This window comes from Arachis duranensis, chromosome 3 (assembly GCF_000817695.3).
Source record: "Arachis duranensis cultivar V14167 chromosome 3, aradu.V14167.gnm2.J7QH, whole genome shotgun sequence".
Taxonomy (NCBI): domain Eukaryota; kingdom Viridiplantae; phylum Streptophyta; class Magnoliopsida; order Fabales; family Fabaceae; genus Arachis; species Arachis duranensis.
The window spans coordinates 4,037,398-4,048,540 of NC_029774.3; the positions used below are offsets into that span (position 1 = coordinate 4,037,398).

The 11,143-nt window shown below is 31.7% G+C and overlaps 2 protein-coding genes and 1 non-coding gene across 3 annotated transcripts; 1 reads left to right on the forward strand and 2 right to left on the reverse strand.

Moving 5' to 3' along the window:
* The first annotated feature begins 1,919 nt into the window (after positions 1 to 1,919).
* LOC127745965 (small nucleolar RNA snoR83) lies at positions 1,920 to 2,051 on the forward strand. Its single transcript, XR_008007589.1, has one exon. It is a non-coding gene; the product is annotated as a small nucleolar RNA snoR83 (small nucleolar RNA).
* Positions 2,052 to 3,634: 1,583 nt separating this feature from the next.
* LOC107476701 (dolichyl-diphosphooligosaccharide--protein glycosyltransferase 48 kDa subunit) lies at positions 3,635 to 7,110 on the reverse strand. The gene is made up of 13 exons (XM_016096557.3): positions 6,772 to 7,110; positions 6,451 to 6,587; positions 6,140 to 6,265; positions 5,968 to 6,021; positions 5,710 to 5,823; positions 5,304 to 5,359; positions 5,172 to 5,213; positions 4,853 to 4,928; positions 4,665 to 4,736; positions 4,442 to 4,567; positions 4,248 to 4,352; positions 3,898 to 3,981; positions 3,635 to 3,800 (listed from the first exon to the last, which is right to left on the reverse strand). The coding sequence occupies exons 1-13, from the start codon at positions 7,034 to 7,036 to the stop codon at positions 3,753 to 3,755; spliced, it is 1,305 nt and encodes a 434-aa protein (XP_015952043.1). The 5' UTR covers positions 7,037 to 7,110; the 3' UTR covers positions 3,635 to 3,752.
* A 1,034-nt stretch (positions 7,111 to 8,144) lies between these two features.
* On the reverse strand, positions 8,145 to 11,031 carry LOC107476700 (probable NAD(P)H dehydrogenase (quinone) FQR1-like 2). Its single transcript, XM_016096556.3, has 2 exons — positions 10,299 to 11,031; positions 8,145 to 8,631 (listed from the first exon to the last, which is right to left on the reverse strand). The coding sequence occupies exons 1-2, from the start codon at positions 10,841 to 10,843 to the stop codon at positions 8,400 to 8,402; spliced, it is 777 nt and encodes a 258-aa protein (XP_015952042.1). The 5' UTR covers positions 10,844 to 11,031; the 3' UTR covers positions 8,145 to 8,399.
* Positions 11,032 to 11,143: the final 112 nt, after the last annotated feature.

An 11,143-nucleotide genomic window follows, 5' to 3' on the forward strand; every position in this document is an offset into this window, starting at 1 on the left:
CTTGTTGTTCTCTTTGGTTTGGAGAATTAGATATTCTTCTATATCTAATTCTAGTTTGCTATAGTTGTATTTTATTCCCAGTTTCGCTCTAAATTGTTTGGGTTTATTTATCATTTGTTTAATAGAGCTAAGAAAGGGGTATGTATTATTTGAGTATACATTTTAAACGTAACAACTCTTTAATCTTTTATCACAAAATACTTATATATAAAAATCTATATCATAAGAAAAAAAATAGGCTTTGGATGTATGCACGTATTGACTAAATCCAAAAAAATATGTCAATATTTTTTTCTTTTAAACAAAATTTCACCTAATTTAGCTTGATAGTACCAATTGACTTACTCTATAAGAGTAAAGTGATATGAAATTGAAACCTTAAAGGAACTATTGATAAGTCATTTATACTAAAGGTATATTATACATCTGAATAATTTGCTAAAAGCTATATAGTTAACCTGTTTTAGACATTATATAATGAAAAAAATTATAGAGAAATAACTTTTAGTTAATCAATATTAATCAATTTTAAGATTTAGTATTTATAATTTAGAGTGTAAAATTAAGGATTTATGATTTAAAATTTGAAATTAAAAAAAATAATATAATTTTTAAAAATATTAATTAATGTGGGTTAAAGAAAGTTCGTCCCTAGCATTTTTCTTTACATATTTTATACATCTAAATTGTTTAGAACTTTAGACCTATGTACAGTTAAAAATCTGATTTATCCTCAATCAAATACTTTGGCATGTTTATATAGGTTTCCTAATTTGTAGAGCATTAACAACAACTTTTAAGCCCGGCTAAACTTGAGAACATGCTAGGGTCAGTATTGATAGGAAAAAAAAAAAACTATAACAAATAGATTACAAGTCAAATTTAAAAAAATTATTTATGATACAGACTTAACTTGTTAAGCAAAAAGTCTGACTTAATCAACAAATATACTGATTTAGTAGCTGATTTTTTGTGTATACATAACATAATTATTTAATCAAGTTAGTATAGGTGGTATATGTCTTTGGTAGCATTTGTTTAGTGTCTAAAACACATATAGCATTGGTTGCAAAATCCACAAATTATTGGATATGGTCATATACAGTGACAATGCAGAAACATAAAATCTGATATTTTCGGTAGTGTTTGTTTAATGGACGTGCCTACCAAATTTTGAGACAGAGTGACACATTCACACTCATATTTCATGTGTGGTTTTTAAAATAAAAAGAGATAGGATAGTATACATTAGTACACAAATACATAAAATTTGTGTACTACTACTTTATTGAGACACTAAGATACAAAGGTTAAGATATAAATTTTTTCACTTTTATTTTTAATTGTAGTAATTTTTTTTAAGATACAGATAATATTGACATTTATAATTTATGTTCTGTCTTGTGCATAGTTATCAAACAAAGTGAAAATTTTGTGTTTCTTTATTTATGTCTTCAATATTTATGTATTTGTGTCTATGTCTTCACCTATACATGAACCAAACACAGCTTTAGGTGTATGTCACTTATACAAACATTAAGACACAATTTTTACATTTTTGTCCTTCATAAATTTCAAGATTTCAGATTATGCCCCACCCTAATACCATTTTTTTTTCTTTTCTACCCGTGTACTTGTGGGCAAATATTCAAATATTTGCTATTTGTAGAAGCTTAAGGACCAAGTAGTCAAATACAAACATTGGGCCCAAGTATTAGTGAAGCCCAATAAGTCAAGCCCAACCCAAACATATAACATTCTCAAGTCTCAATCATCGCTCTCCGTCTCTATAAAATCGTAAAACCCTAGGGTTCCATTCGAAGTTTGCATCGCGTGCTGGTTTTGTTTGTGTTTTTAAGAAAAGTGAATTTTGAAATGATGGTAGTTGATGTTATCAGGTTTCGATAATGGCCTTCATAATCCCAGATAAGCTATGAAGTGCTTATACTGATTCATGGGAGGCCAAAATCGACATTTTGGAAGTTTCGCTGATAAATGCCGATCTCGTTTTATCTAATCAAGGCGTTTACTAGTAACTTTGCCATACATTCTTTTCCCTTTTTCTGAGCTTTTTTACTTGGTTATGAAATTCACCATCCACAAAAATTATTTATTTATTTATATATATGATCCAATATATAGAAGGGAACCGTTTTGATATTTTACAATCTTTTTCAGTCTTTATGATATTCTTAAAGTTTCTAAATTGCAAGGTATGGAACGAATTAAAGGTCAGAACTAGCTTACTCTCTTTTTGAGATTAATCCTTATTCTATTGTAATGAAACAGTCCTGAATATCTAAGTTACTAGCTTTTAGTACATTAAAATAAAAGATTTAGCTACCTCTGTCCTTGTTGTTAAGGATTATAGGTATTAACAGAATTTTTTAAATTTTTTTATTTTAATAAACATATTGAAAATTTAAACTTTTATTTTTCTCAATTGATATCATAGTTAAACCCTAAAAAGGAACAAGTAAGAAAGCTGTTGAGTTTGAATTGAATAGAAATTTGTCCTCTCTAGGGTTATGTATTTGGATGACCATCACTCCATCAGTGCCCCCATTTATGATGCATCATGGCCAATTGGCCGGCCATTCAATGTTTGAGCCTCAAAGTAAAAGAAATTAAAGGAATTTTATAATCATATCAATAAACCTAATAACTAAAATTCATTTCATTTACTAAATGAAAGATAAAACCTTTTCACTTTATCTTGGAAGGTAAATACAAGATTCAACTATGCTATATTTACATTGAAAATCAATTATCAAATTTATTATATGTATAGAATACATATTAAAGTATAAAAGATATATTAAAAAAAATTTCCATATACAAATATATATGGTGATTGATATTTAAGTATACATAGCAAATTTTCTATAAGAGGTTGCAAAATTCAAGGCATGATGTTCGAAGAATTCAAACAATTGCCATCTGTACCAATTATTGTAGTTGTGTATGAAATTTTAGTTATACGAATTGGATGAAACCTAGGTAATTTGTAAAGAAATAGTGGTTCTTTCACATAATTATAGTAATTGATTTCTGATATACTTCGGGCTGTAAAGGATTTTACATTTTCTTAAAATACAATACGCCATTGAACGAGTTAAATCGGTTGCACTACATTGTGGAATTATGCACTAAGTTTTAATAACAATGGAGGAACAAAAAAGGGAAGTAAAAAAAAAAATTGGAATTGGTACTCTAATTTGTACCAGCCAAACAATTCAATTGGTTTATGGTACTTCCTCTATTGCTATGATTGAATTTTTCAGCTTCAACTAAATGATTAAAAAGAAATAGAATTAAATTATTAATTTGTATGAAATCCTTTTTTTAGTTGGATGAAATAAGGGAATAAAAACTTAAATAGATATTTGTGTAACTCCACTCCATCTAATACCATCTGTGCATACTGCAAAAATACACCCAATTGCATTAAAGACATTGCCTTAACACAGAACTATCGTTTCATAGAAAATCTTTAATGTGAAATCAATTTTTAGTCTAAAATGTGCAACCCATTATTGTTAGCGGTTCCTATAGCTAAATCAAGAAATGCTAAGCATCGATGCTTACCGGGAACAAAACTAGTAACAGACAAGTAAAAGAGGTATAAGGCATCTTCTATAATAAATTAGAAATTTGCATTTTATATCCTAGTCAAAATTTTCAATCTCAGCATTCAAATCCAATCGTTATGGTGCTACATACTACATTATCTTGGATCAAAGGGTTTACAACTACTTGTGGTATAGATGAACAGCAGTGAAGATGAAAAAACCTGCCATCTGCGTCACAATCAAATAGTTACCATTACATTAGGTGCCAACTAGTCAAAATTGGCAAATTTATAGCAATGTATGAGAATGAGAGGAAGGTACTTACCATTGAAAATGCTGCTCCGTAATAGGGATATGCTGCTGGTATGAATCTCTCATATTCGTTGTGTCTGAAGGGACGGACAGGGATCTACGTACAAAGTTCAAAGGCATTTGAGAATGATGTGTTGTAACAATACCTTGATGACAGTAATAATCTATGCAGTTTTCGAAATAGAGGTTGACATAGTCATGGAAAGAGGAAATTCTAAACCCATATGGGCGAGGGTGCTTGTGTGTAAAATTGATGGGTTATTTATGGATGTTTGCCGACAAGTTTCAATGCAACCTTGCTTAGAAATAATTGTAAATCCAAGGGATAAATTGGTGTTATGGAATTAGAGGATCAGCAGTTACCTGTTTGGATAAAGACAAGCTTGTATATCCAAGTCTTTCATACTCTACTTTGAATTGAAAAACCCCATAAACATCTGGAACCTTAAATGCTGTGAAATAATAACCCTGAAAGAGAAAGCATAATTTAGACAATTACACTCAAGGTTTTATATGAGAAGAATAAATAAGCATCACCAAAACAAATTCCAAAGCACCTTGTTGTCAGTTGATAAAGTCTTCAAGACATAAGGGCTCATCATGTAAAATTGAACTTGAACATCATTGGCTACGTAAGGTTCCCAAGTTTTGCCAGACCACTCATAAATTTCAACAGAGTATTCCTTTAAGAAAATTTCAGAAGTGAGCCACAGCCAAAGAAATTTTCTACTTTTTATTTTTATATGGAAAAAAAAAGCATTAAAACAGTAGCTATATTACCAAATCATCATTGATCCTATAGATGGCTGGTTCATCAACTTCCCCAACTTTGTGGTGTTTCACATTCACCGCCTTAATATAAAAACATGAAGTGACATTATATCAGAAAAATGATGCTAACGGTGTTGTCAATTATCAACTGAATGAAAGAATGGAAACAACATTGATGGAAGCATTTTGTTTATTACCTTGAGGTGACCCCTTTCGTGGAAAACCCATTTGCTAAGCTCAGTCACGAATTGCTCATTACCTGACTTGTCATGTCTGTTATTCAAACAGTACTAAACATAAACACCAACTTTATTTATAGCATGCTTGGCTGAAGATAGTATTGAGGAAGAGAAGGGGGACCGGGGTGGGGGGACATACAGCCACCGTAAGTTGGAAAGTGAAAAACATCACATAAACTAGCTCTTACAAACTTTATTATGGTAGTGTTAACATACAAAACTTGTTATTCTAGCAGTGAACAACAGGAAAGAAGAAAAGGTTTATTTCTTTACTTACTTGGTTGGACTCCCAGCCTTCTGCACATCAGACCTGAAAAAACTGCAGAAAAAAAAAATCCAAGTATGACATGTTAAAAATGCACTTTACACCATATTACAAAAAACTGATTCACAAGTGAGCATTTCGTACCGGTTACTGAACATGCTCAATGAGCCAGATATCAATATCCGAGCATTATTTCTTGCCTGTCCAAAAGAATAAGGAATGAATAAGTGAGTTTTTTTTATCAGACGTGAAGAGAATGAGCGAGGAAATACAGCTAATGTCCAGATATCATTACAGAAGACATAACATCATGAAAACATGCTTCACAATAAAACAAAAAGAAACTCAAATTAAAGTAACATATTTGTGTACTACTATGGCAAATAATGATACTCAAAAAGGGGAATGTAAAGGATAAATAAAGAAGTGTTTCGAAGGCAATAGGACATCATGAGGCCAGAGGCATCAAAATGAGGACAGCAAACAATACAAAACACATGCATATATGCAACAACATGAGGGGAAAAATGAGGAAGAATTGTTGGGATACCTGTACAACTGAAACTAATGACATTGAGGTTCCAGTAAGTGAAGGAGGACTAGTTAACTTTGACTTTGGGTTGGCAGAATAAGCTGAAGGAGATGCCGAGAGAACTTTCAACACCTGAAATTAAAGACATATTTAAAAAGAAACAAAAAGAAAACGAAACACATTTGCATGAAGGAACCAACTTCGTATTATACCTGGTTCAAGACTAATGATGACAATCACACTACAAGATTATAAGGGGGAAAGAAAAGAAAATACCAGGCTATTGGAAGGGTTTAATGAATGGCCAATCCCCTGGAAAAGTACTGGAGCCTGTTGCATGGAACAAAAAGATCAGAAATTAATAACATACAACAATATGTTAAATTGTTAATGCCTTTATCAATGTTGGGCATAATGCAGCTAACATTTAAGCTTAAAATGCACTTGCCTTGATTTTCTCACTTCCCAAAATCACATCAGACTTTATAAAATCATCGCTAGCAATCAGTGTATGGTCCCCTTCGGTAGCAGAGACAGCATATCCTGAATGGTCTATAACCAATGCACTAGAATCCTAAAAAACAATTATTAACCAAAAAAAGAAAGGGGTACAAACAGTAAGACTCCAGTGCCCAAAATAACTTGCGAATTGCAAATGAAAGCATTGATCACATAATAACTGGTAATGACCAACAAAAGAGAAACCAAATATCACACACAAATTGAATTCAACTAATCAAATTTCAACACTTAAAGCACCTCATCAAAGTCAACCCCACACTCAGTGGCAATTTCCCTGATCAAATCAGAAGCATTGCCGTTAGCTGCAACAATCAAATCATGGCCCGAATCAACGAAATCCAAAATCGCAGCTGCATCAATTGATCCTCCAAAACCTACACAATCCAAAACAAACAAACCACCCTCACTTCTCCGAAAAAAAAAATCGACACTTTACATCGCAGACAAGTCAAAGAAAAAAACAGAACTTTCCCTATACCCATTTCGCGAAAACAGTAACCGAAACTAAAAGATCTGAGAGCAATTAATACATCAATGAAAATGGACGGAAAATCTTACGTTCGATGGTGGGGGAAAAGAGGATAAGGGCATCGTAGAGGTACTGGCCGTAACGCTGGAGAGAGATAGTGGGGTCATCGGCGAGCTTGAAATCGAGATCGAAGCCGCGAGATTTGAGATTGTTGAAGAAGATGGAGTGTGAGGATTTGATGGCGAAGTCGTCCAGCAAAACCAGAACGCGACGATCCGAGGGTGTATCGGGTGAGAAGCAGGTGCATAACAGAGGAACAAGCCCCAGAAAAAGAACGATGAGCTTCTTCGACATTGTAGCTGATTGATTCTCTCTCTCTCTCTCTCTCTCTCTCTCTCTACTGCGACTGCGAGTCAAGTAGAGTGTGATGGTTTTTCTTTCACCAAAGTCTTCTCACACCGCAGGGGCTATTTTGTAATTTTGTATATTTTCATTTTGGCCCCTTAATTATTGAAGAATTGTGTGCTTTTCCAGTTATTGTATACTTGGGCCGTGGGCTGCTTATTCACTAGCCGAAGTAGCCTAATACGTTTTTGGTGACTAGCCCAATACAATTTAGATCTACTCTATATGATTTTTTTTTAGTAACCGAGACTTTGGTTGAGTGGTTAAATATGTTGTCTCTTGATATATTGCACTCGGATTCTTCTGAGTATTTTAAATAGATTTATAATTTTATCAAAATTTTAACAGGTTATTATAATTTGAAAATTTATAACTAAATTATTACTAATTGTTATTTAAAAAAAAAGAAAACAATAATATTGCTATTAATAACTTATATCAAACTCTTGTCTATGTTGTCAACCCTACTTGAGGCTCAAGCAATTGTGTTGCTTATAATCTTTGACTTATATGTTGCGTTAGATTTTAGGATATTTATTAGTAAAGCATCTACGAATGCTCTCATAATTAGTTATAAATTTTGAACTAATGTGTTGAGTGTTGACCATGAACCAAGAAAATAATAAAAATGCATTGGGGGACTAACAAATTGATTCATTGATGTCAAATTTAATCAGTGTTCGTCTTTCTGCAGCTTATTTAGCAATTAAAAACTTTCATTAATTAAAAAAAATTCTAAAAGTGGTCAACTCAGTGATCGTTTCTCAGCAAATAAATAATCATAGATAATGAAGAGGTTATATTAAATTCTTTAAAGTTAAGATGATCTGATTAACAGTAAAAATAATTAAATTATTGGATTTGAATCTTCTAAAGTTTGAATTTCACTTTAGGGAGTAAAGTGTGATCTTTCACCATTGATTTTATAGGTGAGACCAAGAATAAATATGAAAGAGAAACTATTCACACTTTACTCTTTAAAAGTGAAATTTTAACATTAGAGGATCCAAATCCCAAATTATCATATGATATGAATACAGTTTAACAAGCATCAAACTCAAGAATCCAAAGAAGTTACGATTATAAGGAGAGTTAGTGTCATATAAATGTAATAAATAACACAATCACAAAGTACAACATTTTTTTCTTGGAATGAAGACAGTGAAGAACAAGCTAAGGTTCCTAACCATCTTAGACTAATAACAAACTCAACATTTGAATATAGACACAAAAACATTGATTGGAAGATATTTTGAGAATAATAATGCTGGTTTATAAATTATAATCATTATTGAAATGAGAAACATAGAATCTAATCCTTGTCGGCTAATTTCTTGACAATTGTGGCCATGTGCTTGCCTTGATACTCAGCAATGGCTAACTCTGTTTCACTTGCTTGCCTTGAACCATCACCAGCAAAAGTTCCAGCACCATATGGTGTTCCTCCTTTGATGGAATCCATTCCAAACATTCCAGCACCAAAGGTATAACCAATTGGAACATAGAGCATTCCATGGTGGACTAACTGTGTTATTGCTGTCCAACTACAACATAATAAAATGTTACATTAGCCAAATTAAAGTTAGTGGATGGACCCTTATTAATCATATCACAATCATGATAATGACTCAAAAAAAAATTGAGATACATAATAATTGAATATTTTATTAATCATATCACAATACATTTTTGGGTATATACATCCAATTCTTCTATATTAAAATTTTTGGGGCAAAAAATGTTTGGCTTCCGATATATTTTTTTTCTGATTATTAGATGGAATCAATATATAAGGAAACAATATTAGATTAAGCAACAATGATAAGTATGTATTACCATCCTATGTTGATATTACTTCCTGAGTTTGTGAAGATTCTACATCAACTAAAGAATCATATAGGGACCTACAGTGACCCTACCAAAACATATTTTTCCCCTAAAAAGACTAATAATACCCGCACCAAGAATAAACAATTCATGTATTGAAATCATATTCACTACTAAGCTGGCTACAATTGTAAAGTTCCGATCCACCACCAATAACGGATATGGTTATATTAAAACTTGCTGTGATTTCCAGACTCTCAATGAACTATATTCTTTTCTCTAATAGATAATAAGCACATTATTATGATTCATGTTGCAAACATTCAAAGAAGTTTAAGGTCCAGTTTCGATAACTTCTTTTAAAAAAATAGTTTAAATAATAAATATTTATATTAAAAATAATTTATAAATAAGTTATTTTATATTTAATTTTACTATATCTTTTTATAAGTTAAAAATTAAAAAAATAGTTATAAACCTATCCAACCTTTTATATTTGTTAGTTCTGAATATAATTAATCATAAAGATGTGATAATGATATGTACTATCCTATTAGCTGCTCTCTCAGCACATCAAGTTAATGCAAAAACCTACTCTACATTGAATTTTAAATCACAATATTTACTGGTCCATAAAACTCTAGCTCTGATAGTATTTATAATCTACATACACAGTTTAATTTTTAGTATAAAAATTTCTCACAAATATTTAATAATAGAAAATAGATCCTTTTAATTGTTAAAAAAAAAGAGTGTAAAGTATAATTTTTAGTCTTTTATTATTCTCTCTTTTATATTTATTTTTTATTCCATTTATAAAATTAATAATAAAAAATTATATTTTATTTTTTCAATTGTTAAAAAAATTGAGAAGATTCATTTTCGGTAATAATACGATGTCATGTTATCAAATCATGTTCACCTTGTAAATAGTAATTTTGTATTATCAAAAACTTGCATTTATTTGATTTATAAAATAACTAAAGTTAAATAAAACCCCTTTTGATTATGTTAAGAATATATACATAAAAAATAAGTCATTCATTAATTGTTCATATAAAATAAAAATATATATTAAAATATATAAATAATTAATAATATATATAATATATGGCTAATTTAATAATTAAATTTTTTACAGTATTTTTTAACCCTTTTACTTGTAGGATGAATTCGATATTTGTATAAAATATTTTTTAAAGTGGTCATTCAGGAGTTGATTTAGCTACTTAAAGTCTTAAACACGGTTTAGATCACTTTTTAATCGTCTGAAATTTAAACTAAAAAAAGAAAAGAAAAAAAAAAGGTCATACCAAATTAGTTCATTTTCCATTTTCGGTGAAAGTAACAAGATTTGAATATTGAGAAGTTACGGTGATCTTACGCGGTGGTTTCTTGGCCGCCACCCTGAGTGCCGGTGCTGACAAAGAATCCGGCAGGAACACCGGCAAGCTTCTGCTCCTTCCACAACTGCCCCGTGGAATCAAAGAAGCTTTTCATCTGCGCCGCCATGCTCCCAAACCGAGTCGGAAACCCAAACAGCAACCCATCCGCCTCCACCAGCTTCTCCGCCGTTATCAGCGGCACCGCGTCATCCTTCTCCGGCGCCTGCATCGCTTCCAGAACCTCCTTTGGAAGCGTCTCCGTCACTCTGTACAACACTCCTTCAACTCCTTCAATGGTTTCAACTCCTTTCTTCATCGATCTCGCCAGTGATTCCACGTGACCGTACATTGAGTAAAAAACAATGAACACTTTCAGATTCTCCTTTGCTTCTCTCGCCGGTGGCGCCACTTCTCGGCTCGTACTAGTAGTCGCGATCGCTCTCTCGTCCACGTCGCTAACCGGTTCTTGGATCTTTTCCGGTTCGGAAACCGGCACCGGTACCTTCTTGGACTTGCTCGGTATGCAACCATTTCCTTTTCCCATTAATTGTGTAATTACTTGCAGAACAAGAAAATAAAGTGTATGATAGGTATGAATTAAGATTTAAGAGTATAGATGGAAAATAATGTGAAGAAGAAGAAGCAGCAGCAGCTTGGATTTGACTACACTTATGAGCTGTTACAAACTATTAAGATAAAGAAGACTTAATTAGAAAATAATTGCCATTGGTTGGCTCCCATGCCTTACCTAGCTTCTTCTTGAAAATTTAGAACACAACTTTAATTTATCAGTAAATATTATATTATTTTTATTAATATTTAATTAATAATATTTTATATTTAT